The sequence below is a fragment of the Bufo gargarizans genome, chromosome 3 (genome assembly GCF_014858855.1).
Source record: "Bufo gargarizans isolate SCDJY-AF-19 chromosome 3, ASM1485885v1, whole genome shotgun sequence".
Taxonomy (NCBI): Eukaryota; Metazoa; Chordata; class Amphibia; order Anura; family Bufonidae; genus Bufo; species Bufo gargarizans.
The window spans coordinates 107,702,577-107,728,763 of NC_058082.1; the positions used below are offsets into that span (position 1 = coordinate 107,702,577).

The following is a 26,187-nucleotide window of genomic DNA, read 5'->3' on the forward strand; positions in this document are numbered from 1 at the left end:
TCAAATAAATTATACATTTAGGCTTCATGCTCATGGCTGTATTATGGATCAGTGATGAATGGATCTGTAAGTCCCCATAGCCTGCTGTAGGCACCATACTGTGCCTCTGATTTTATAAGGGGCCACACAGAGGAACACTCCCAATGATGTTATTAAACTATGTTATATGAGGTATGTTATGCTTTTTTGGAGGAAGAATACAGTGCCTAACAGGGGCATCATACAGTGGCACATGGAGTACCTACGATTCTGATACAAGGACCTGTTGGGACGCTGCATGCTGCTCTACAGGGTCTGAGTGCCCGAAAGCTCTGTTCATGTGCCCTAAAGATGATTGACTTTTTACATTATTTGGTTTTTACCCTGAAGAAAAACTTTTTATAATGAAGGAAAACTTTTTTACTACTGCCTTTCTTCCTCTCTCCACAATACTAAACATAATACATATTTTATATACCCCTTTCCAATTCTTGAATAGGAGCCATGTTGCCTTGAGGTACATACAGTAGCCTCAGTATCACCTATCAGTTGTTACCTATGCTGGTTGGCTGACACTGGGGAGAAAGTGCGGTTGGCTTTTGGGGGGTACACTTGGGTTGGCACAATTGTCTGCTGCAGAACTTCATTTGTAAGAGAAAGCTCCCACTTCTGCAAATGGCATTTATCATGTAGAGAAAGTTAATACGAGGCACTTACTAATGTATTGTGATTATCCATATTGCCTCCTCTGCTGGCTTGATTTATTTTTCCCATCACATTATACACTGCTCGTATCCAGGGGTTACGACCACTCTGTAATCCAGCAGCGATGGCCATGCTTGCACAGTATAGGAAAAAGTGCCGGGAACGCGCATAGGCTGCTGCTTTTTCCTACAGTGTGCAAGCACGACCACCGCTGCAGGATTGCAGAGTGGTCATAACCATGTGATGGACAAAACTAATCAAGGCAAGAAAGGAGGCACTATACACAATCACATTAGTATATTCCTATGACATCTAGTGTTCGGCCTCAGTATTTGTGCCAGTAAAAACGTTTAAGTCATGTCTTTTTTTTTTCTACAGGCCCAAAACCCACTTTATAAAAGTGCTATAACCACTGTGGTAAACCCACATTTCTTGCAAGAATAATTAGCATCTCCTTACCTGGGAAGTACAAGAGAGTGTTAATAGAATACATGAACCAACAACATTCGAGAAATTCACAAGGGTTTCAGAGAACATGTAGACATAACGGATCTCCAACACCATGCTGAAACACTGTAGAGGAAAGTGCCAGAATTGGTGTAGGTATACCAAATATTAATAATTAATATTCCCTTTAACAAAACACAAGGACTAAAATTGTCATGAAAAATACAGTAATATCCACTGGACACAGAAGAACAAACTACCTTCAAATGGATCTTTTGTTAGAAGAGCCACCCGGATGATCGCAAACTAGGACCCCCAGCAATAATGTACGGGAATCCAGCAGCAAGTGTTCAGTTTGCCTGCAGCGCCTCCACAGGAGAAATCAAGCATTAAACAGAGTCCACTGAAAAGCACAGATGTGACATTCCCTCCACTGCAAAGGACGCACTTTGTAGCTGTTCTCTGCTCCGGCTAATTGAAGGTCACAAATGAGGAACGTCCTCTATTATCCTGGAAGGCCTCTAACTGTCATCAACTCAAGGGGGAACAGCATGTCTCTCATTGCAGATTCTGGGCACACAGCTTGGGGTCTGGGACAGGCAATACCACTTCTGGTAGTTGTGTGGATGATTTAAATCAGGGATGCTCAACCTGCAGCCCTCCAGCTGTTGCAGGACTACAACTCCCAGCATATATAGCTGTGGGCTTTCCAGGCATGCTGGGAGATATAGTTTTGCAACAGCTGGAGGGCAACAGGTTGGGCATCCCTGTGTTAAATGATACCTGTCACCTTCACTATGCTGCATAGTGTAGTGATAGATCTTCAGATTTCAGAGGTCTGTCACTAATGGTACGGCAGTCAGTGAGGGGGATGAGTCTGATGAGGCTTGCTGTCCCCACTGTGACCCGCCTCTGGAGGATGATTGACAGGTTTCCTACCTTTGCAAAAGCAGGAGGTGGGGGAGGGGCAACAAGCAGTATCGGACATATCTCACCCGCAGCGTTAGCTGCACGGTTTGGCATGTTAGTACTGACTGCCATCACAGAAGTGACAGACTGCTGAAATCAGCGGGTCTGCACTACACTATGCCCTCTGTGAGGGCAGCACAGTGCAAGTGACAGGGCCCCTTTAAGCCCTACAATTAACAGCCATTTTTGATACCACAGCTGAACCTCTCCAATAGGAAAGTAATATCAGGGAATATTATTTGCTGTATGAATTGACTATACACTGATGTTTCCTTAACTATGTAGTCGTCCTATAAAAGCTTCTCAAGGGCTTGTAAAAGCTTAAAATCTAAAAATTCTGGTACATTGTTTTGAAAGTGTTAGAAATGAAGTATAATAGTAAAATTATATTTAGTGCATGTATTAATTTTCTAATTTTACAACCAAGAGGCCTCCTGAATCACTATAGCGCATAGAGAATCCGTACACTACAGCTAGGTATGTGGTGTACGGATACTGAGCACTGTCCTGATGAGAGCACATCTCCCAGCCTGTATCTCCCGCTGAAAGCTCTGCCATAGAATATCAGTTCTGGACACACTGCACTGCGATGTTCAATGCAGAGGCTCCAGCAGAGCGTAGCGAAGACAGGCAGGAGCTCTGCACAGCACATCGCTGCTCCTGCCTGTTATTGCTGGGCACTGCTGGAGCCTCTGCATAAAACATTGCAGTGCAGGGTATCCTCACACAGCACATTGCTCCTCTGCTAATGCCTAAAATGCTATCAATTTCACCAGGGAGCCGGCCAGACACATCAATGCCCAGCCTGAGAAGAGCAGCGCTCGCACAGGCAGTGCAGCCATGCTCCAGCCTGCACAGCGCTCAGTGCACCCACAGGGGGTTCCGTACTCCAGAACAAAGGTTCCTATTAGTTCACAAGTAGTTTTGAGCGAACTTGTGTTTTAAGTTCGGCGTCTAAAGTTCGGGTTCGGGTTATCGAAGAATCTAGTTATGGATTCTACATTCCGTTATGGTCCGTGGTAGCAAAATCCATAACGCGATTCTTTGATAACCCGAACTTTAGACGCCGAATTTAAAACACAAGTTCGCTCAACACTATTCATGAGAAAAAGTTAAAAAAATGTTTTAATAATAAAAGTATATAAAAACTATTTCCCCACATCTAGAATAGATTGTAAGTGTATATGAAGGTTTAGATACACTTTTATTCTGCTCCTGCAAGTGTCCAGGAGGCAGCACTTCAATGAGAAGCGCTCTCTGCATTGAGCTGCCTCACTGCCCTTTTCCTCTTCTCTGCTGTAGTGATCTCACGGTTGGATAATAAAGGTTATACTCCGAGCAGAGGGGGGCAGTAAAGCAGCTCAATGCAGAGAGCACTACACACTGAAGCTCTGCCTCCTGGGTACTTGCAGGAGCAGAATCTGGCAGTTTATATTCACACTACTCTGCATAATAAAATTTCTACAAAAGGTAAGCTTGTCCTGCTCTTCCAAGCCCCTACTTAGTGCTGTCAGCAGTTTAGTATGGTCAAAACTTCTGATAGACTCCCTTTAAACAACCAGGTGAATACAGAACATAGTTGGGTGTTTAGTAGAAAGAAAGAAGAAACCCCTGTGTCTGACACTTCTATGAAATGCTTAGTTTATATGATGTGTAGAATATATTTATGTACGTTACAGAACATACCACATAACACAGTAAATATAAAAAAAACAATCTTTATTTAAATATTCTACATACACCGGCAGAAGGAGGCAAGAGTAGAGTACATCAGACTGCTCAGTGTAATATAACAGAACTATCCCTCTATTCAAATTCTAGGAAAATATGATGCAGGCAGTGATTAACAAACAGTGGCATGACAGTGTTTTTCTTTAAAGGGGTTTTCCACTCTTTAGGAAAGGTCCAAACAGGTTATGAGTATCAAAACGGTGGGGGTGCGTCAACTGGCACCCCCAATAATCAGCACCTACCATCCTTGGGGCTGAGCTACAGTGCGCTAGACCAAGCCTCCTGCCTCCCGTGCTGTTCACTGTTGTGTTTCCGGCACTGGCACCTGCCAAAAACGGCTGATTGGTGGGGTCCCGGGTGTTGAGTCCCACAATCTAATAATGGTGATCTATCTGAAGGATAGGTCCCCAATATCAAAAGAGTGAAAAACCTCTTTAAGTGTGGAATAGAGCTCTTGGTTCCATCTACCCACACGGGACACTGACATAGTACAAAAACAATGGGCAACATGTTTAAAAAAAAAAAAAAAAAAAACCTGTGTAGAACAGATAGGAAATAAAAATCATTGCCCATAGATATCAATTTTAGTTTAGTTTTTTTTCTTTTTCTGTAAAGGTAAAAAAAAAAAATACTGTGATCTGATGGGCATCATGCACTTTATCCCTCTTAAAGGGATTTTCCAGGGCTAGAAGATTGATGGCCTATAGGCTTGAACAAATCCACCTTCCGATCATAGAATACAGTTTCCGTACAGCATTAAAATGTATTAGCTCCGTAGAGCCAAAGTTCTTCCAAAAGTCGTGCGAGACTTCGTTGAATTCCTACTGTATTCATAACTGCGTATTGAAAAACAATTTAAAATAGCAATCCCAAGTGGGCTTGCTATTTAAAATTGTTTTTAAATACGCATATAGGAATAGAGTAGGAAATCACCGAGAAGTACGGAAACAGCATTTTGAACGAATCGACTACGGATCTATGATCTGAAGGTCGATTCGCTCAAGCCTAAGGGCCTATTCATAGAATAGGTTATCAATATCAGATTGGTGGGGGTCCAACTCTTCACATTACCGCCATACAGTTGTTTAAGGGGACTATGATGCTCAGATGAGTCTAGCGGCCGCTTACATCTCCTACACACAACATACTGTACATTTAGCAGCCTCTGTGCTAGGTAATGCAACCTAGTTTCATTCAGCATGTTGACTTTAAAGGGACAAAGATGCAATATACAGAGCAATACGATGTACAGAAAGCAGGTGTATGGAGCAATGTAGACAATAAACAGGCCACAGCACTCATTCTAAAAACCATAGCACTGTCAAAGAGCTAATTGGGTAGGGTGCCAAAAGACAGAAGAATCAAATATCTTAAGGATAGGCCATTAATTTAGTAGTCCTGGAAAACCCTTTTAAAGTATTAGGGCTCTTTCACCCAAGCGGATCCTGTGCGGGTAATCCGCTGCGTGAACGAGAGCCAAGCCCCGTTCCGGACAGCAGAGTCACGGAGCAGTAACATGATTGATAATGCTCTTTCTCCGTGATCTTTTTACTACAAAATCACGGGGACAACTTTATCTCACTGTGATATTGTAGTAAAAAAGGATCACAGAGAGGCAAAGCATTATCAATCATGTTAATGCTCCGTGTCTCTGCTGTCCGGAACAGGGCTTGGCTCTCTTTCACCCAGCGCATTACCCGCACGCAATCCGCTCGTGTGAAAAACGCTTACTTTCATGATTCTGTATCCCTTAATATAAGACAAAATAAGGTTAAAGCAGCCCCTGAAAAGCTGAATGCCCAGTCAGTGGCTCACTGCCAATCAGAGTAGTCATACAATAATACAGAGACGTGTGACCTGCGGTCTGTTACAAGGGGTTAAATAGCCACAACCTGCTTAGAAATAGAGGAATAGTTTGGATACTATCTGAAAAATTATAACCAAGGTCATGTAACATTTAAAAAAAATGCAAATTACTGCATAATACAAAAAAATGCAGAGCATTAAATCTCACGTTTCAGATTTAAAGCTACAGTCCATTACATACAGTAGTAGTGCCGAAGCACATTAAATTCAATAAAACAATAACAGACAAATACAGTAAAAAAGGTAAAACAAAGAATTTTCAGCATACGTTACTAAATTAACATAAATGCGGCAGTGAAGATTGCTAAAAGCAGAGGTTCAGTCTAGCTGAGATGGAGGTCTCGTCACTTGAAGGGTTTGCCTGGTCTGGGATGGATCCACTGTTCCTGTTGGATCCTCCACTGCAATGTTTAGTTGCTTTGGTCCCAGGACCCAGCATGTTCAGGTATATGGGCAGCCTACAGATTTCAATGAAATTGATGTAATATTTCATGATTAAGTTTATGGGGGCAGCCATCTTGTCTGACCTGTTCTTAAGCATTTATAAATATGCTTTTCAGCAGTCACCCAACATTGGCCACTGACACAATAGACAGGACATTGACTTGTATGGGAGCGTTTTTCTAGGCGCAGAGGGAATAGATAAGCTATGATAACACCTATTGTGACTGGTGGATCACGTGTTGTTGATCTATATATATATATATATATATAGCAATTCTATCTGTGACGACGAGCAGTAAACTACAGTAAAGTGATCTGTACAAAACAAGAACAGGCGCCTATTAGGCTTAAATCGCCAGTGCGAAAACCACAATATTTTAGTTTTTTTTAAAAATAGATATTGACATGACAAGTTCTTTAAAAAAAATGTTTACCTGAAAATATGATTTAAACACAATAGGTCATTTTCTAAGGACACATTCCCTTCAAGATTCCTGTACAGTTAACTCCTTAGCAACAGACCACAAACTGTCACTTTGACCGTATTAATTTGTAGTCTGTTGCTAAGGAGGCAACGAAGAGTAAGAGAGTGGTAATCCCCGCAGGAGACTGGACGTATAGTTTTAAGAGGGTTTTAGTCTATCAATAAAGGTTTAAGAGGTCTTCATCTTTACATGTACCTGCGGAAACATGAACAGCGTATATTCCTAGACCTCTAAGTGATAAAGCAACTGCTCAAAGCATATATCCATGTCAAGTAGACCTGTCGTTGGGTCATACATTATTTCTGTCTTTAGCATATCATACAACTGAACCCTCCTTTAGGTCACACACACTTGTAGACATTTCTTTTATATACATTAGGCTACATTCACACAAACGTATTTTGTTTCCGTGTCCGTTCATTTTTTTTTGCGGATAGGATGCAGACCTATTCATTTCAATGGGTCCGCAAAAAATGCGGACAGCACACCGCGTGCTATCCGCATCTGTATGTCCGTTCCGTAGCCCCACAAAAAAAAAAAAAAAAAAAAATAGAACAAGTCCTATTCTTGTTCGTTTTGCGGACAAGGTTCGGCATTGTTACAACGGATCCGCAAAAAACATACGGTCGTGTGAATGTAGCCTTACACTAAATCTGTTACTAATGGTACCGTGTTTTTCTTTATATCTACAGATGTAAAAAGTAATTTATATTCCTGTACAAAATAGAGTTCTCCACCCAAAATAATTTTTTAAAAACACAACCAATTGGATTTGCAATGTCTCCTTCTACACATAGTTTTTGTCACAGCTTTGGAGCAATTGTGATTGCGGTTTTTATTGTATAAATTGCAGTAGTGCAATAAAAAGGAGCAGGAAAGTCTGTCGTTGTGGAAGAATATAAAAAACTAAAAAGTTAATAAAAAACACTTAGGGGGAAATGTATTATTCTTTTCGGCCAGCTTTGTGCCAAACTTTGCAACTTTTTGCTCTTTTTCCATCAGCCTAACTACATTTACAAAAAGTAGGCATGGCGTGGGAAGTGCTCCCTTGCTGGCATAAAGTTAATTCCCTGGCACACATGACTCTCTTAATAATTCTGGCACATGATATGCCAGTGGGGTTTATTATTAAGATTGATGTAAGAAATGCCAGTCTTAATACTTTTCTCCTACAGTTTTGGACTCCCTTTCACATAATGAAACATTGCAAGGTTAGTAGCAAAAAAAATAAAAAACATAGCCCAAGATGGAGAATGGTGTGGGGGCCTGCAAGCTTCTTCTCGCCATCCTCTTCAGTCACCAAAGTATTCCTAACATAGTCTTTTCAATGGGGTTGTCAGGCAGTACCTTCACTAGCAACCAGTCTCTCTCAGTTTAATCAGATTTTGCCATTGAATCAAGGACAGAAAAGGTGTAAGGAAGCTTGACAGGCCTTAAAGGGATGACCGAAATGGAAAATTCAACAGAGGCAGAGGAGGGTGTGGGGTGTAAAAAAATAAAAGACTCACCCATTTTATAAAAGTCCCGCTGATACAGCACTGTTCGGCTCCCGTTCCTGGTGTTTCAGGTCCCTGTCAGAACATGGATTTGATGACGTGCCATTCTCACTCATGTGACTGATGTAGTCAATAACTGGACTCAGTGGTCATCCCTGCAAGAACGGCATGCGACCGCTGAGCCCCTGCAGTGATATGCTGTTCTTGCATATAACCTCTGAGTGGGAATGGCATGTCATTACTTCTGGTTAGGCGGGGAAGGCAGCCATGGATCTTTGTTAACCGAGTAACCGCTGCATCTGATTAATTTTGGTCGGACAACCCCTTTAGGCCTTGTCTTTCTCCATTTCATCTTGCTATATTACATATGAATTATACTGTTCAAATATTAAGAAAATAAAAATCAACAAACATGATGACACCTAATACTTTTGTGAGGCAATATGGTATATAGCAGTATAAATATCCATCAACTGCCACTTTAAATTTTCTATTTTTTTTGGACAATCTCAAAGTTGACTGTCAATGAATGTGTAAAAGTTCAGGATGTCTCAGTTCTACAGTATACAGATTAAAAAAACTCAAGTTGATTGAAGAAGAGCCCATACTAGCATTTTGTAGGGCAGCACAATGCAAGCTCTGGGCAGTACAGGGCACTATAACTGGACGATCACCACGGAGTCCCCATGCTGGGACTGAATGATATTAATGTGAGCACTCTGATCTCACATTAACTTTATTTTTAATGTCCAGAAAAAAACCTTGTAATAAGGTAAGAGTAGTAACTAAGGGACTATAGAATGAACAGGATTGAAGACTCGATAGTAGAGTTTGATATCAGGATTTGTAGGTAGCAGCTACATAAATCAAGGAAGTTCAATTTATCCTCAAACTATGGCCTGGCTGACACAGATTTTGGGAGTCTGCCAAACAGACTACCTGCACAAAAGAATTCATACAGCTTTAGGTCACCTAGGCCAGAATGACAATGACAGTATTGTCAAATACTTGAGCAGTCCTACTGTAATTTGTTTTCAGTAGTCCAGATTATGCCAAGACAGAAAGGTGTGCAGCTAAAAAAAGCAATGATCTGAGATCGTCTCAATCAGTTTAGGATCCCCCCTCCTAGCCTTCATATAAGGGGCTGTTCACATGGCAGATTTTGGTCCGGGAATTTTGGTGCAGACACCATGCCAAAATTCTGGTGGGAATACTTGGTGTCTGCCTCGCACTGTGAGAGGCAACGGTGCAGTTCGCAGCCTGGCAAAAGAAAAGCCGGGACCACAGCAAGAGCACTGTGTAGACAGCCGCCAATTGAAGCCATGGTGGCTGTCCACTCGCGGCTTGGCTGCCTCTAAAGTGAAACAATAAGGCAGTGTCAAAATTTGCCAAGTGAACGGGCCCCAACACCAACTTACTGCAGTGGTAGTACTTTCCTCATTGGCAATATATTCATATGGTCGCTTCTTACGTGCATGGCATTATTATTATTTTTTTAATACACAACACCGGCCAAGGAAGAGTTCTCAATAAGGTGGTGATGTGTCCCCTGCACATCAAGTGGCCAACTGAGGTGACGCATGTAACCCCCATCATGAGGTCTAATTGATCTCTAAAAAGATGACGTACACTAATTATACTGTTACAAAAGCAATACGGAGCTGGTCCCTTAAATCTAAAACTGTATTTTGCGAATATGGCTCCACGATACGTTGGTGTTCAATGGATCCTGGCAAGGAGGTGAGAAGGAAAACAAATCTCATTCTCCTTGGCATGGGAGTATGCAGAACAATCAACAAATCTAGGCCAGTTTGGCCAGAACGGGAAGAGAACAAGCTAGGGGGTTGGGAATTAACATCTATATTTTGTTACATGGAAATTTCCATGAATGTTTTAAGACTGTTAAAACAGTACTTTTTTCATATGGTATTATTAAAGAGAACCTGTCACATTGAAAATGCAGTGCCCGTCTGCAGGGAGCATGGTATAGAGCAGAACGAGCTGAGCAGATTGATATATCGTTTTGTGGGATGAGACAATCTACGTTTCATTCATTTTAATCCCTGCTGTCCATCACTAATAGGCCCGCCCACTTGACTCCAAAGCCCCGAACGTTCAGGAATTCAAATTATTAAAATACTTTACCATTATATAGGAGTCTGTACAAAAATAATCACTACATTCGATAAAGATTAGCGGGTGCTACCACTACAAATATGATAATCTGTAATAGCTAGAGACATGATTCTGAGTGGAGGAGAAGAACCCAAAGAGGCTCCAAAACTGCAGCTGCCTGCGGCTGTAAGCATGCCCCTTGTCTACAGGGACTGTCCCTACACATACCAACTGTGACGGCATTGGATGGGCAGAGTCAGAGAGTCTAGGGACAAGGGGACTGGTAAAACCCAGTTGTCACTGTATTTATACATTGCCAGGAGTAGTGACAGAAGGACCATTAGAATGCAGAGTTCTATGAAAACGCCTGAACATTGTTATATCATTGGAAGAACAATTAAAGACAGCAAGTCCTCTTTTACGGATACTACAGGATAACAGGAGGAAGCGGATGGAGACTATTTTTAAAATCATTTCAAGGGTCAGCCGGCACTCCGTTTGTAGGCGTGGTGCACGTGTCCAGGGCCGAAGTCCAAGTACAAATGAAAGAAAAGACCGGCACTCACTTTGTCTTCAAAGGTTTTTTTCTCTTTATTCGCCACGCATAGAAATGTTCTATGCGTGGCGAATAAAGAGAAAAAAACCTTTGAAGACAAAGTGAGTGCCGGTCTTTTCTTTCTTTTATTTTTAAAATCAGTCCATTCCACTGAATGAAATCTCTTTAACCAGGTTAAGACAGAGTGATGAAATGTTGCCTAGTCTTTCGTATAAAACACATTTGCCCCCCCCCCCCCCCCCCCAACAAGTTGCAAAAGATGATGGGGTAGGCCCTCGCTGTTACCAGCCCCGTGTCTGGGGGTAAATTCTTCAATACTTCTGTGGTTTACCAGTAGTGATAGAGAATGAGTCCTGAGTGAAGGAAGAGCGGCTGAAATTTCACTGAAATTCACAATGCGAGAGGTTTCGTGTGGCACCCCTGACAAATCCTCCTATGTTTCAGAAGGCGGTCTGTCCTAGAGAAAGCCTAATGAAGAAAGAAAAGAAAAAAAGAAGAGCAATAATATAATCAGAATCGCTGGGGCCAAATATGGCCCTTTAGCTTGTCATCTACGGCAGATAGAAGAATGACAATCAATGCAGCAACGTATACCACCAACAATAGGCTGAGACTTATAGGTATCCATGATACCCATCAGGACATCTATGACATTGCCACAGGATATTAAATAAATGTCCAATAGGTTCAGGTCCCGCTCCTATCTCAAAAACGGAGCCACGTCGTGTTCAGCTCTCTCCAGTCACTGCTATGGGACTTCCAGAAACAGCCAGGAAAGCACACTTGGCTATTTTGGGAAGTCCCATAACAATGAATGGAGATGCGCTGCCATGTCTCCATTGTGGGTGGTGATCAACGGGTCTCTGTTCCCAGAGGTGAGATCCGCACTTAGACATTTATGGCATTTCCTGTGGTATACCAATGTACTTCAGACCAGTGGAGACCACATAGGCCTCCACTGGGTGGGGGATAGGGTTGACCCATATGCCCAACAAGCAGTACAGTCGCAGTATTAAAGGTGCCTAAACCAACATAATTAGGAATCTTTTCAGATTAGTCACATGCTGTACACAAATTTTATCTAACCCTATAATTATTGAATGGATTGTATGAAATGAGTTGTGGTGCTGGAGATTGATTCCCCCCTCCCCCCAATTGTACCACTATTTACCATGGCATCCATTCAAGGTTGCCAACTGGCTATTTTTTCTTGATAACTTATCCAGAAATTAAAGACAGCCAGCAGTTTTCACAGAATAATGAATGTAGGATTACGTGTGATATACGTCTACAGACCAGACTACATGAAAACATTTTCTGGTCTAAAAAAAAAAAAAATCTGTTCACCAACCACACAATAATGGTGCATTTACACAACTGTAGTTCTGGATCCACATCTGGGACTGCACCTACAAGGAGAACGGAGCCGGGAGAATTGTGGCTGGAGGACCCCGGTCCGTCCACTGCCAGGCGCAGCTCCACGCTTCTCCCATTGAAGTGAATGGGAGCACACCACGCATGCGTGGCCACCGCTCCCATTCATTTCTATGTGGCCGACCGAAATAGCCGTGCCAGCGCTCAGCGGCTCCATAGAAATGAATGGAGGGCGGCTGTGCATGCGCAGTGCGCCCTCAAGTTTCCCCGCTCCGTTCTCCTTGTAGGTGTGGGTCCCAGAGGTGGGACCAGCACTTATAAGACAATGGGGGCATATCCTAGCAATATGACCCCATTGTCTAAGATGGGATAACCCCTTTAAGCTGAGAACAACTAAGCCAACATATGCTTATACAGAATAAATCTCCAAGTTTGATACAGGATATTCCAGCCTCCTTTAGTTTCATGTGACGGAACAATAATGGAGAGATAGGTCTGGGGCATCACTCACCTGCTGACATCGCTCACACTGGTAGGGTTTCTCTCCACTGTGCACTCGTTTGTGTCTGTCCAAATGATATTTCTGAACAAACTTCATGTCGCACATGTCACATTCAAAAGGGCGCTCCCCTACGACATAACAGGTTGGTACACTGAGGGTGTTTATACCTAATACAATTATAAATGGTCTTCGCAGCAGTGTGGGCCCCATCTCTTACCTGGGTTAATGAACACGTCTCTGTGAATACGGAAACTTGGGGTGTATGGGGGGAAACTTGTTCCAGACCTAAAATATATATATTTGACTGTAAGTTTGCAAAATATTTTCTTTGAGGTAGATATGGTGGCTTGCCTCTGATAAATAAAGCAGTAATACAAAGCATCATGTATTAATACATTGACAAAATATTAATTCCAACCCCATGGCAGTCTCAAACATTAGCAATGCACAGGTAAAGGTGAGCGAGACATCTATGTCCTTGAAGGGGTTCTACAGGATTAGAAAACATGGCTGCTTTGTTACTGAAACTGTGCCACCTGTCCGTGGGCCGCACAAAACTGGAAAGTGGAGCTGCAATACTAAATGCAACCGGAAGACAGGTGTGGCACTGTTTCTGGATGAAAGCAGCCATGTTTTTAGTAATCTTGCACCAGGATCCTTGGCTCATTCTCATCACTCTCAAAGGAGTTGTTGATTCACACGTAGGTTTTTAGTTTAATATTTCTCCAGTCGCTGTTCCAGATGTTAGCTGAAAGTCTATTGGAAATATGTAAAGCAGGCGTTTATTGCCTACTGGAAGTTTATTTTAAATTTGGTAGGGGAATTTGGGCAAGGTGGGGACTGTCTCTGAAAAATTGTTGACAAAACAAACAAAACAAAACCATGTTGTTGACACAATGGCGTTTTTCCATCACCATAGAGAAACAAAACATTTTAAAAAAAATGCATTCACATTGGTTTGGAAAAAAACCCATAAAATTGCATGTAGTATTCAAAAAACCCAACCCAACCTGTTTGTATAACTTTTTTTTTTGTGGCAAACAATGCTAAAGACGACTGTCAAGGAAGTCTTAAAAAGGATTTTCCAGGAGTAAAATAAAATGTTGTTACAATGGGCTGTTGGTTGCAGCAGTCATATGTCCTGTGTTGGGACTCAACCGCTCAACAAGAAGTAGAAAATTGAATGGGGACTAGGCAGAGTCGGAACAGGAGCAGCGGGGGATTCCAGATGAATATGTATACAGTCAGGTCCATAGATATTGGGACATCGACACAATTCTAACATTTTTGGCTCTATACACCACCACAATGGATTTGAAATGAAACGAACAAGATGTGCTTTAACTGCAGATTGTCAGCTTTAATTTGAGGGTATTTACATCCAAATCAGGTGAACGGTGTAGGAATTACAACAGTTTGCATATGTGTCTCCCACTTGTTAAGGGACCAAACGTAATGGGAAAATTGGCTTCTCAGCTGTTCCATGGCCAGGTGTGTGTTATTCCCTCATTATGCCAATTACAAGTGTGCTATTTGCATTTGGAATCTGTTGCTGTCAACTCTCAAGATGAGATCCAAAGAGCTGTCACTATCAGTGAAGCAAGCCATCATTAGGCTGAGAACAACTAAGAACAAAACAAACCCATCAGAGAGATAGCAAAAACATTAGGCGTGGCCAAAACAACTGTTTGGAACATTCTTAAAAAGAAGGAATGCACCGGTGAGCTCAGCAACACCAAAAGATCCGGAAGACCATGGAAAACAACTGTAGTGGATGACCGAAGAATTCTTTCCCTGGTGAAGAAAACGCCCTTCACACCAGTTGGCCAGATCAAGAACACTCTCCAGGAGGTAGGTGTATGTGTGTCAAAGTCAACAATCAAGAGAAGACTTCACCAGAGTGAATACAGAGAGTTCACCATAAGATGTAAACCATTGGTGAGCCTCAAAAACAGGAAGGCCAGATTAGAGTTTGCCAAACGACATCTAAAAAACCTTCACAGTTCTGGAACATCCTATGGACAGATGAGACCAAGATCAACTTGTACCAGAGTGATGGGAAGAGAAGAGTATGGAAAAGAAAAGAAACTGCTCATGATCCTAAGCATACCACCTCATCAGTGAAGCATGGTGGTGGTAGTGTCATGGCGTGGGCATGTATGACTGCCAATAGAACTGGTTCTCTTGTATTTATTGATGATGTGACTGCTGACAAAAGCAGCAGGATGAATTCTGAAGTGTTTTGGGCAATATTATCTGCTCATATTCAGCCAAATGCTTCAGATCTCATTGCACCGCGCTTCACAGTGCAGATGGACAATGACCCAAAGCATACTGCAAAAGCAACCAAAGAGTTTTTTTTAAGGGAAAGAAGTGGAATGTTATGCAATGGCCAAGTCAATCACCGGACCTGAATCCGATTGAGCATGCATTTCACTTGCTGAAGACAAAACTGAAGGGAACAAGAACAAGCAGGACCTGAAGACCGTTGCAGTAGAGGGCTGGCAGAGCATCACCAGGGATGAAACCCAGCGTTTGGTGATGTCTATGCGTTCCAGACTTCAGGCTGTAATTGACTGCAAAGGATTTGCAACCAAGTATTAAAAAGTAAAAGTTTGATTTATGATTATTATTCTTTCCCATTACTTTTGCTCCCTTAACAAGTGGGAGGAACATATGTAAACTGTTGTAATTCCTACACCGTTCACCTGATTTGGATGTAAATACCCTCAAATTAAAGCCGACAGTCTGCAGTTAAAGCACATCTAGTTCGTTTCATTTCAAATTCATTGTGGTGGTTTATAGAGCCAAAAATGTTAGAATTGTGTTGAAGTCCCAATATTTAAGGACCTGACTGTATATATTAATAAATATATTTTCCTCTGGACGACTTCTATACATTTCTGGTCACAGATGCAGTATGTCTTCATTACACCAGATCTACTGTACAATGCAACCAAATGGCAGCCAACAGACCATTCTTTATGCAAAAACTATGGAAAAGCTTGATAAAACCCAAGGCAGAAAGGCAGATGTGAACCTTACATTAACTGATGGCCTGTCAGTTTGGCCATCAATATCTGATCGGCAGGGGATGGGAAACCCTACACCAATTAGCTGTTCGGGAGCCTATTTCTGTAGTGGATAGAGCGGTTACTGTAGTGCCCAGCTCTGCCCACCACAAAAATAAAGGGAGCCGAGTAGTTCTGGCCATGGAGCGAAAAGCTAATTAGCGAGGGTGCGGGATGACGAATCCCCCCAGATCAGAGGATAATCAATATTAAATCCCAGAAAACACCTTTGACATTATCATAGAGAATTGTTATATTGGTCAATTAGCCCTTTTTGCGCTCAGTTGTGGAAAATATACTGAATAGAGAGGACACAGGTCCGCGCTAGTGGGATACACTGATACTTTGCAGCTCTGCACTCTGGCTCATAGAGAGGGTCCAGAGAAGATGTTTTTATGCCTTAATAGGACATATGGAAAGGGTTTGTCCACGCGAAGCAACCCTCTTTAAAGATGGGTTTTGTTGTATTTGTCTGCTTGTTCTTTTCTATATCAATGCATCAAAGACCTCTTCAGGTGTGAACTGCAAACAGCCCACCTGCGTATATAATGGCTGCTCACATATCGGTCATTTGGCTTAGGCCTCTTTCACACTTGCGTTGTCCGGATGCGGCGTGTACTCCACTTGCCAGAATTACACGCCGGATCCGGAAAAACGCAAGTGAACTGAAAGCATTTGAAGACGGATCAGTCTTCAAAATGCGTTCAGTGTTGCTATGGCAGCCAGGAAGCTATTAAAGTCCTGGTTGCCATAGTAGTAGTAGGGAACGGGGGAGCGGTATACTTCCAGTCCATGCGGCTCCCGGGGCGCTCCAGAATGACGTCAGAGCGCCCCCATGCGCATGGATGACGTGCCATGCGATCACGTCATCCATGCGCGTGGGGCGCCCTGACGTCACTCTGGAGCGCCCCGGGAGACGCACGGACGGTAAGTATACTGCTCCCCCGCTCCCCACTACACTTTACCATGGCTGCCAGGACTAGCGTCCCGGCAGCCATGGTAACCATTCAGAAAAAGCTAAACGTCGGAACCGGCAATGCTCCTTAAGTTATAATAGGCGGGTCTTCCCTTGTCCTGTGGGCGTCTCCTTCTCCTAGGCTGCAGCGCTGGCCAATCGCAGCGCACAGCTCACAGCCTGGGAGAAAAAAAAAAACTCCCAGGCTGTGAGCTGCGATTGGCCAGCGCTGCAGCCTAGGAGAAGGAGACGCCCACAGGACAAGGGAAGACCCGCCTACTATAACTTAAGGAGCAAAGGTACCGGAGCCTATAACGGGAGAACGCAGCGGCGCCCGGGGATAATAGTAAGTGCAGTGAGATCCCTGGGCGCCGCTCTATATGGCAGCATACTCAGTTCACATAGTTTATACAAGTGAAAGGCCCTCTTTAAGGCCGGATCCGGATCAATGCCTTTTAATGGGCATTCATTCCGGATCCAGCCTTGCGGCAAGTGTTCAGGATTTTTGGCCGGAGCAAAAAGCGCAGCATGCTGCGGTATTTTCTACAGCCAAAAAAACGTTCCGGTCCGGAACTGAAGACATCCAGATGCATCCTGAACGGATTTCTCTCCATTCAGAATGCATGGGGATAATCCTTATCAGGATTCTTCCGGCATAGAGCCCCGACGACGGAACTCTATGCCGGAAGAAAAGAACGCAAGTGTGAAAGAGCCTTTAGTGATAGAGCCAAATACAAATTCAAAGTGCAGACATGGATGGGAAGACAAGGCATAGAAAAAAAACAATGGGGAGCCAGGCATTTAAGAATTTATTTTCCAGCCCCATATTTAAGGGGTTATCCCATCATAAGAAATTATCTGCTATCCACAGGGTAGGGTATAAGTATCTGATCAGAAGGGGTCCAACTACTGGGACCCCTACTAATCACCAGAACGGGGAGACCAAGTCCCTGGAGTGAACGGGGTGCCGTTCATGCATGTGTCCTGCTGCTCCATTCATCTCTAAGAGACTGGAATAACATGTGTTTGGCTGACCTGTTAATATATGTAAAAGACAGACAGCTGTCCACCAACTGCTATCCTACGTATTTGGCCGGCTTTAGGTCTTGCCCCATTATGTAATTCATCAGTACCAAAATATGCCATAACTGGTAAAGTCTGAATCATTGATTAGTATTCTAAAGCAGACATGTCAGGATGAATGAGGTCTGAGCAGAATGTTAAGGAGCAGACTGATATATAGATTCAGTATAAGGCCTCATGCACACAAGCGTATCTGTTTAGTGCATATGACGAATCTGCAAAACAAGGATACTGGCTGCGTGTCCTGCATTTTCCCATTCAGAGCCATGTTAAAAACTGGATTTTTGTACTCGCCGTAAAATCCTTTTCTCGCAGGATGCATTGGGGGACACAGCACAATGGGTATATGCCCAGCTGCCACTAGTAGTAAAAAGTGTTGGCTCCTCCTATCTGGGCTATACCCACTAAACATGCAGGAGCAAACCAGTAGGTAGAAAAGCAGTAGAAGCACAACTGAAAAAAAACTAAGCCAACAAGTCCTAAAGCAGAGAGGACCAACAATAGAAAAAATGATCCAAAGAGGGTGGGATCTGTGTCCCCCAATGCATCCTACGAGAAAAAGATTTCACGGTGAGTACAAAAATCCAGTTCTCGCGTGAATAACATTGGGGGGACACCGCACCATGGGATGTCCTAAAGCAGTCCCCAAGGGAGGGCAGAAAACAGCCATGCAACGCAACTCACGGCTGCTTGCAGAACCCTGCAACCCAAACTAGCATCAGCAGAAGCCAAGGAGTGGATGTGGTAAAACTTGGAAAATGTATGAACAGAGGCCCAGGTGGTGGCCTTGCAGACCTGGGAAGCTGAGGCCTGATGTCGAACCGCCCCCGAGCCCCAACCGCCCTAGTGGAGTGATCGGTCAACCGAAAGGGAGTAACACTACCCTTTGCCACATAGGCCTCCCTGACAGCTGACCGAATCCGACGGGATATGGTGGCCTTGGAGGCTTGCAGGCACTTGCGAGGGCCCTCCGAAGAGGAAGTCCGACCAGCAGAAGGACTCCGTCAACCGAAGGTAGAGGTGAGGTACCGAAGTAGCGTGCCCGCAGGGGGAGCTACTAAAGTGGCAGCCCACGATGGAGCACCCATCTGCAGCAGGTGAAAAACCTGCTTAAGGAAGAAAAACATTGAGATTAAAAAATAAAACAAAATAGCAGCAGGACCTGCAGAAAAAAAGCAGGTTGTGTCTGCCTCCTATAGACACTAGAAAAAAAACTGGTTTGCTCCTGCATGTGCAGTGGGTATAGCCCAGATAGGGGGAGCCAACACTTTTTACTTCTAGTGTCAGCTGGGCATATATCCACGGTGCCGTCTCCCCCAATGCCATTCACGAGAAAATGCCTATTCTTGTCTGCAAAATGGAAAATAATAGGACATATTCTATCTTTCTTGTGAGACAGCAGAACGCATTTTTTTGTGTGGCCCCACTGAAATGAATGATCCACAAAAAAAAATGTGAATTGGATGTGGACTAAAAATATGGTCATGCACATGGGTCTAACTTGTATTTTCCTGATCTAAGGTTCAGTGGGAGAAGTGTCTCAGTGACCACCCACCTAAGACCAGAATAAGCAGGTACATTTTGTATATCCACATTATACTGAATCTTTTCCCTCTAGACAAAATTTTTATCTGCTCACCTCCTCCTTCTCTATAACATGCTGCTGGCACATTAAATTCCTTAAAGCGATCCTCCGATTCAAAAAGGGGAATGAACAGAATACTTATATGGTGCCCTCATTTTCGGTCGCAGATCTACAGATTCCTGGGTCCTCTTCTGTCATCCAACATGGCCGCTCAGCCTCCATACTGATGCCCGCTGTGACACTTCTCGCTGGTCCAGCTCTGTTCCTGGATTGGATTTGGCCAGCAGTGGTTAGGTAGTCTTAAAAGCGGTGTGGCAATCTTAGGTGGCAGAAGAGGATCCTAGGAATTGGCAGATCTGCAGCTGAAAAAATGAAAAGGAGGGCACCATCTGTGTTAGAGTGTTCAGGTTGTCCCCCAATTAGTTTTGGTCCGCATCCGATCCGCAAAACATGCAGTAAGCACGTGGATTTCATCGCTGTGCTGTCCACATCCATATGGCGGTCCTGCAAATTATTAAACATGTCCGTTTCCGGACAAGAATAGCCAGTTCTAGTAAAAAAAAATGTGGCATGCACACAGCCAGTATTCATATTTTGTGGATCCGCGGTTGGCAGAACGCAAAATGAATATGGTTTTTTCCTTGAACCGGAGGGTTGCTTTAATAAAATTTACAGTTCTGTCACTGTGCTTTAAACATTATGTACCTAGATAAAAAAACACAGCTGAAGCAGAGGATATGTATAAAAAAATCACAAGTTTATTTAAATATTCTACACACACTTGTAATAGGAAGGGGAAAGGATACAACAGACTGTACAATGTTATAAAACTACACTTATCCAGAAAAATGTCACTAGTCTAATGTTAAAACCAAGAATCTCTAAAAAGTTAAAAATAAAGTGGAAAAAAAAAATCTACACCTGCTAACAATGGAACCGATGACAATCTATGTAAAGAGCACAGGTGAGTGACAGCGACTTTACATTAAAGCTAATCATCATTTGGCTGGACAGCGCCATACAGAAACATTATGAAAATAGTTCAGACTTTACAATTATTACAAAAATCGTAAAATAAATGAGACATTTTATTCTACATGAATTCGTATGCATCAGGGTTAATGGGAAATGTGGCTAATAAACAGCTACTAGGCCAGATTCACACGCAACGTATTTGTTGTGAAATTCATATTAAAAATACAGTACAATGAAGAGATTCTGCCGCATGCCCTATATGTTGCATCAAGATCCGCATGGAACATGGATTTTTAAGCTCGTTCAGTAGCATAATTTAAAGGGTATGCTGCTATACACAGTCTAAGGCCCCATGCACACGGCCGTGTGTGGGCCGTGGAACCCTCCTGAGAGCAGGAGCGCACGGCGTCACTGGTTGCTATGACGCCGTGCGCTCCCTGCTGCCGGCACAGTACAGTAATACACTGGTATGATCTATACCAGTGTATTACTGTATTGCGGCGGCAGCAGAGAGCGCACGGCGTCATAGCAACCAGTGACGCCGTGCGCTCCTGCTCTCAGGAGGGATCCAGGCCACGGTTCCACGGCCCGCGAAACACGGCCGTGTGCATGGGGCCTAAAGTTGATAAAACTATCCTATCCTCCGAAGGGGGGAACCAGCCAGAGGACTGCTACAGCTGAGAGCACTTCATAGTGAGGCTCTGCCCAGGGCACTTGCAGGAATAGAACCTAGTAGAATAAGGCCGCTTTCACACGGGCGTCATGTTTTTTGCCCGGATAAGATGCGGGTGCGTTGCGGTAAAATGCACAATTTTTCAGCGCGAGTGCAAAGCGTTTTAATGCGTTTTGCACCCGCGTGAGAAAAATCATCATGTTTGGTACCCAAACTTCATCACTGAAGTTCAGGTTTGGGTTCGGTGTTGTGTAGATTTTATTATTTTCCCTTATAACATGGTTATAAGAGAAGATAATAGCATTCTTAATACCGAATGCAAATTAGGGATGGAGGGGTTAAAAAAAATAAATATATAAGTTAACTTACCTGCTCCATAGCTGCCGGTCTCTGTTCTATCTTCAGGACCTGGCAAAAGACCTGTGGTGACGTCACTGTGCTCATCACATGGTCCAATCACTTGGTTCATCACAATGGTGAGGGACCATGTGATGCGACGTCACCACAGGTCCTTAGCCGGCAGCTCAACATTACAGAAGAAGACAGAGATCCGCAACTCCGCGATCAAGTGGACTCGGTGAGTTAATTTATTTTTATTTTTAACCCCTCCATCACTATTGTACTATGCATTCTGTATTCAGAATGCAATTATTTTCCCTTATAACCATGTTATAAGGGAAAATAATACAGATCGGGTCCCTAGCCCGATCGTCTCCTCGCAACCATGGGTGAAAATTGCACCGCATCCGCACTTGCTTGCGATTTTCACGCGGCCCCATTCACTTCTATGGGGCCTGTGTTGCGTGAAAAACGCAGAATATAGAGCAAGCTGCGATTTTCACGCAACGCACAAGTGATGCGAGAAAATCACAGCTCATGTGCACAGCCCCATAGAAATGAATGGGTCAGGATTCAGTGCGGGTGCAATGCGTTCACATCACGCATTGCACCCGCGCGGAACAGTCGGCCGTGTGAAAAGGGCCTAAGGCTTTAACATCTGCGCTTTCCCTTTCCGGCATTGAGATCAGTCATAGGATCTCAATAGCGGGGGAAAACGCTTCAGTTTTGTCCCCATTTGACGAAACTGAACTGAAGGGAACGGAGTCACAAAAATGCATTCCGTTCCGTTTCATTGCATTCCCATGAAGCACACAAAAATAACAGCAAGCAGCATTTTTGAGTGCGTCCTGGGATCAGTTTTCTCTGACAAAAGAAAATGGATCAGTCCCCCTTATTGACTTACATGGCTATGTTAGAGATAATACAACCAGATCTGTTTATAACGGATACAGACGGTTGTATTATCGTGACGGAAGCGTTTTTTGTTGATCTATGACGGATCCAGCAAAAACGCAGATGTGAAAATAGCCTAAAAGTTCATATACACACTGCAGCAGATAAAAGGAATTTATAAAGATACGTTTGTCCTGCTCTCCAAAGCCCCTACCTAGTGTTGTCAAAAACGCTGACAGACCCCTTTCACACGAATGTGTATGCCATCTCACAAACAGGGATAAGCTAAAAAATTTTGAGAGTGGCTCTTTAAAATTGTCATCCAATACTCGCTAGTCCATGAAAAACCTTTATCCTTCCCCTTTCATGGCAGCTCCTTCTCCCGCGAGAACTTGAGCTCCTTCTCCCTGGCTAAGAGAGGGGCGCTCTGATTGGATGCGCTCGCAGCCAGGGAGAAGATAACCGCGCCCAGGACAAATTCAAGTCCCCGTCTAGTTGAACCGAATCGCCTCATTAGCATACGAGGGGCCAAAACAAACGGGGACCACAGCGGACGAAAGGGGGGGGGGGGTCCTTAGAAAAAAAAAAAGAGCGCAAAGACAAAGCAAAAACGCACTTTTCTTGTTACGCTGTTCGACCAGATGGTCCTTCAGATATTTATACATCTCTAAGTGATAGAATTACAATTTAAAAGTAAAATACACATTATATGCAGCACTGTCAATTAAACAGCACTCCTGTAACTTGAGAAACTACAGGACCAAGTGGATCTCTTAAAGTAACAGATCTGGTTAGTGATCACTTTTATATTATACATCTAAAATTAGAAAAAATGGATTTTAAAGAGGACCTTTCACTACTCTACAAACGAAAAACTAACTATACCTGTGGGCAGAGCGGCGCCCAGGGGTCCCCCTGCACTTACTAGTAAGTCTGGGCGCCGCTCCGTTCGCCCGGTATAGGCTCCGGTGTCTGCGCTCCCTCTGACTGTTTTCTTGTAGGAGGCGTGTCCCTTGCTGCACTGCTGGCCAATCGCAGCACACAGCTCATAGCCTGGCTATGAGCTGTGCGCTGCGATTGGCCAGCAGTGCAGCAAGGGACACGCCTCCTACAAGAAAACAGTCAGAGGGAGCGCAGACACCGGAGCCTATACCGGGCGAACGGAGCGGCGCCCAGACTTATTAGTAAGTGCAGGGGGACCCCTGGGCGCCGCTCTGCCCACAGGTATAGTTAGTTTTTCGTTTGTAGAATAGTGAAAGGTCCTCTTTAATGTTAAAAAACAAGGTTTGATAGTGCTACAAACTAGCAAATATAAGCACGATGTTCTGCAGTGACGTTATAGGAAACACAACAGAAAAGCTGGACACTGAACTTGGGCTACTTTCACACTCGCGTTTTTGGCTTTCAGTTTGTGAGATCCGTTCAGGGCTCTCACAAGCGGTCCAAAACGGATCAGTTTTGCCCTAATGCATTCTAAATGGAAAAGGATTCGGTCAGAATGCATCAGTTTGCCTCCGTTCAGTCACCATTCCGCCCTGGAGGCGGACACCAAAACACTGCCTGCAGCGTTTTTCTGTCCGCCATGTGGTGCGGAGCAAGACACACAATGTAAGTCAATGGGGATGGATCCGTTTTCTCTTACACAATAGAAAACAGATCTGTCATGGCTATAGAAGACATAATACAACCAGATCTGTTCATGATAGATGCATGCAGTTGTATTATGGTAACGGAAGCGTTTTTTGCAGATCCATGACGGATGAGCAAAAAACGTTAATGTGGAAGTAGCCTAAAGCATCTTGTCACATCTGTCATCAGACTTTATAAGCCAAAGCCAGGAGTGTGATCAAAACGCAGAAGCGCAAATCTTTTCATTATTCTTTTTTCTGTAGGTTCCACTCCTAGTGGTGGCTTCTAAATACGGATGAAAATTACTGACCAGAATACTGCCATGTGAAACACAATACTGTGATGTCTGCTTGTAGTTATGTTACTGGGATTGTCTCATCTCACACTTTGATGGCGTATCACTAGGATACGCCGCCAATGTCAGATACATAGGTGTCACACCTACCTCGTGAAGGACGGCATGCTCTCTATTCATTTCTATGGGAGTTCTGAAAACAGCAGAGCAAGCACACTGCTATTTTTTGAAGTCCTATAGAAATGAATGGAGAGCGCATCACGCAAGCATGCCCACCACTCCGTTCACTTCTAAGTACTTCTGTGTCCACTTGAGATCTGTCAATAAAATGGAACATATCTGCCCCGCACAACATGTATATACGTGCAGACCACATTTCTAACCGTTAGCTATGTTTTCAGATATATCTGGTGGGGTTTGGATTTTGTACATCAGATCACTGGGACACTTGGGTCTATTATTTTTTATTTAAATAAAAATGCAATAAGTAATTACGGTATTTGTTATTTAAAAAAAAAATAGAGTTTTATTTTAACTCCATGTAAACTAGTTCCTTTATCCTCCTCTTTGTGGGACTTCTAGCACAGGAGCAAGGACTTACTTCCAGGGGTTGTCAGAGTTATAAAAAAAACAATGATCTGAGCTGTGTTGATTCGAGCAGTGGGAAAGATTGGTTACAGCTAAGTGACGAGGAAAGCTGCAGATCCGTAATGAGAACTTCAGAATGAGTAAAAGCTTGGCATCCCTATTTTATGTAGACAGACCTGCTGTTTAGTAGCTCCTGGACTGTTAGATAGTCAGGTCTATAGTCAGAGACCTTCAGGCCAGTATGTGTTGGGATACAGTTTGTTGTGTGGTAGATTAGCGTTGTAGACTATACTACTTCATACGGAGGTCTACAGTTGTGTGGTACATGCTACACCTTTTCTCCTCCATTTTATTTTTACATTAGTCATTGCCTCTGCCTACACCATGTTTATCCCACCAAGAGAATTATAGCTGTCATCGTGCCATTCCAAAACCTCAACCTACTATCCTAAGGAGATTACCTTGCAGCAGCTCTAAACTGACAAAAGGTTTGCCCTCCTACACAGAATTTAAAGGGAACCTGTCACCACAATGCAATCTTCAGGCGGCATGTTTTAGAGCAGGAGGAGCTGAGCAGATTGATATATAGTTTTACAGGAAAAGATTCAGTAAAACATGTAAATGATACATTTAAATGTCTGCCCATTCTGGGCTTTGATTTTGCCTGCAGATTGTTTTGCATTATGTGGTGACAGGTTCCCTTTAAAGGGGTATTCCAGTTAGATTAAGTTATCCCCTAGTCACAGGATAGGGCATAACTATCAGATTGGTGGGGGTCCTACCGGTGGATCCACTAACAATCACAAGAATGGGAGGCCCTGCACCCCTTGCAATAAATGGAGCAGCTGGTCGGGCATGCATGCCCCAGCAACGTTAATTTTTACGGAAGGTCTGGAGATAGCCGAGTACAGCGGTAGGGCCCCTACCGATCTAATAGTTATTCCCTATTCTTTGGATAGGGGATAACGTAATCTAACCAGAATACCCCTTTAAGGTCAGAAAAAGCTGAGATCTTATAAATTAGAAAATTTTATTGAATGTTTTCCCATTAAAATATATTTCCTCAGCATCTCCTGCTCTATAACATGCTGCCTGCAGATTGCTCTGCACTTCATGGCGACAGGCCTTTCATTCTGACAGCTGGCTGCTCACAGACGTGCAATGTTTTGTATATCATGTTATAATTGTTAATTGCATAGTACTGCGAACATAAAACAAAACAAAAAATATATATATTCTCATGAACATTAGGGTCCAGTCACACGACCGGAAGGGTTTTGCAGTCCGCAAATTGCAAATTCGCAAAACACGGGTACCGGCCTTGTGCATTCCGCATGTTGCTGAATGCATACGGCCAGCCCTATGGGAGAAATGGCAGTTTTTGTCTGTCATTGCTGACATGAATAAGGCATGCTCTATCTTTTCTGCGGG

The 26,187-nt window shown here is 43.4% G+C and overlaps 2 protein-coding genes across 3 annotated transcripts in view; one reads left to right on the forward strand and one right to left on the reverse strand.

Annotated features, from left to right (window-relative positions):
* The window catches only part of ITGB7 (integrin subunit beta 7), a 123,062-nt gene extending 120,627 nt beyond the window's left edge, over positions 1–2,435 (forward strand). For both annotated transcript variants that reach the window (XM_044284844.1, XM_044284845.1), the window contains exon 16: positions 1,063–2,435. In XM_044284844.1, coding sequence (XP_044140779.1) covers positions 1,063–1,128 — 66 coding nt within the window. In that variant the 3' untranslated portion in view covers positions 1,129–2,435. The remainder of the gene's footprint in view (positions 1–1,062) is intronic.
* An 8,625-nt stretch (positions 2,436–11,060) lies between these two features.
* Positions 11,061–26,187, reverse strand: part of ZNF740 (zinc finger protein 740) — a 35,354-nt gene continuing 20,227 nt past the window's right edge. Inside the window, exons 8-10 of the mRNA XM_044286269.1 lie at positions 12,887–12,954; positions 12,679–12,797; positions 11,061–11,261 (exon numbers count right to left, since the gene is read on the reverse strand). Coding sequence (XP_044142204.1) covers positions 11,184–11,261; positions 12,679–12,797; positions 12,887–12,954 — 265 coding nt within the window. The 3' untranslated portion in view covers positions 11,061–11,183. The remainder of the gene's footprint in view (positions 11,262–12,678; positions 12,798–12,886; positions 12,955–26,187) is intronic.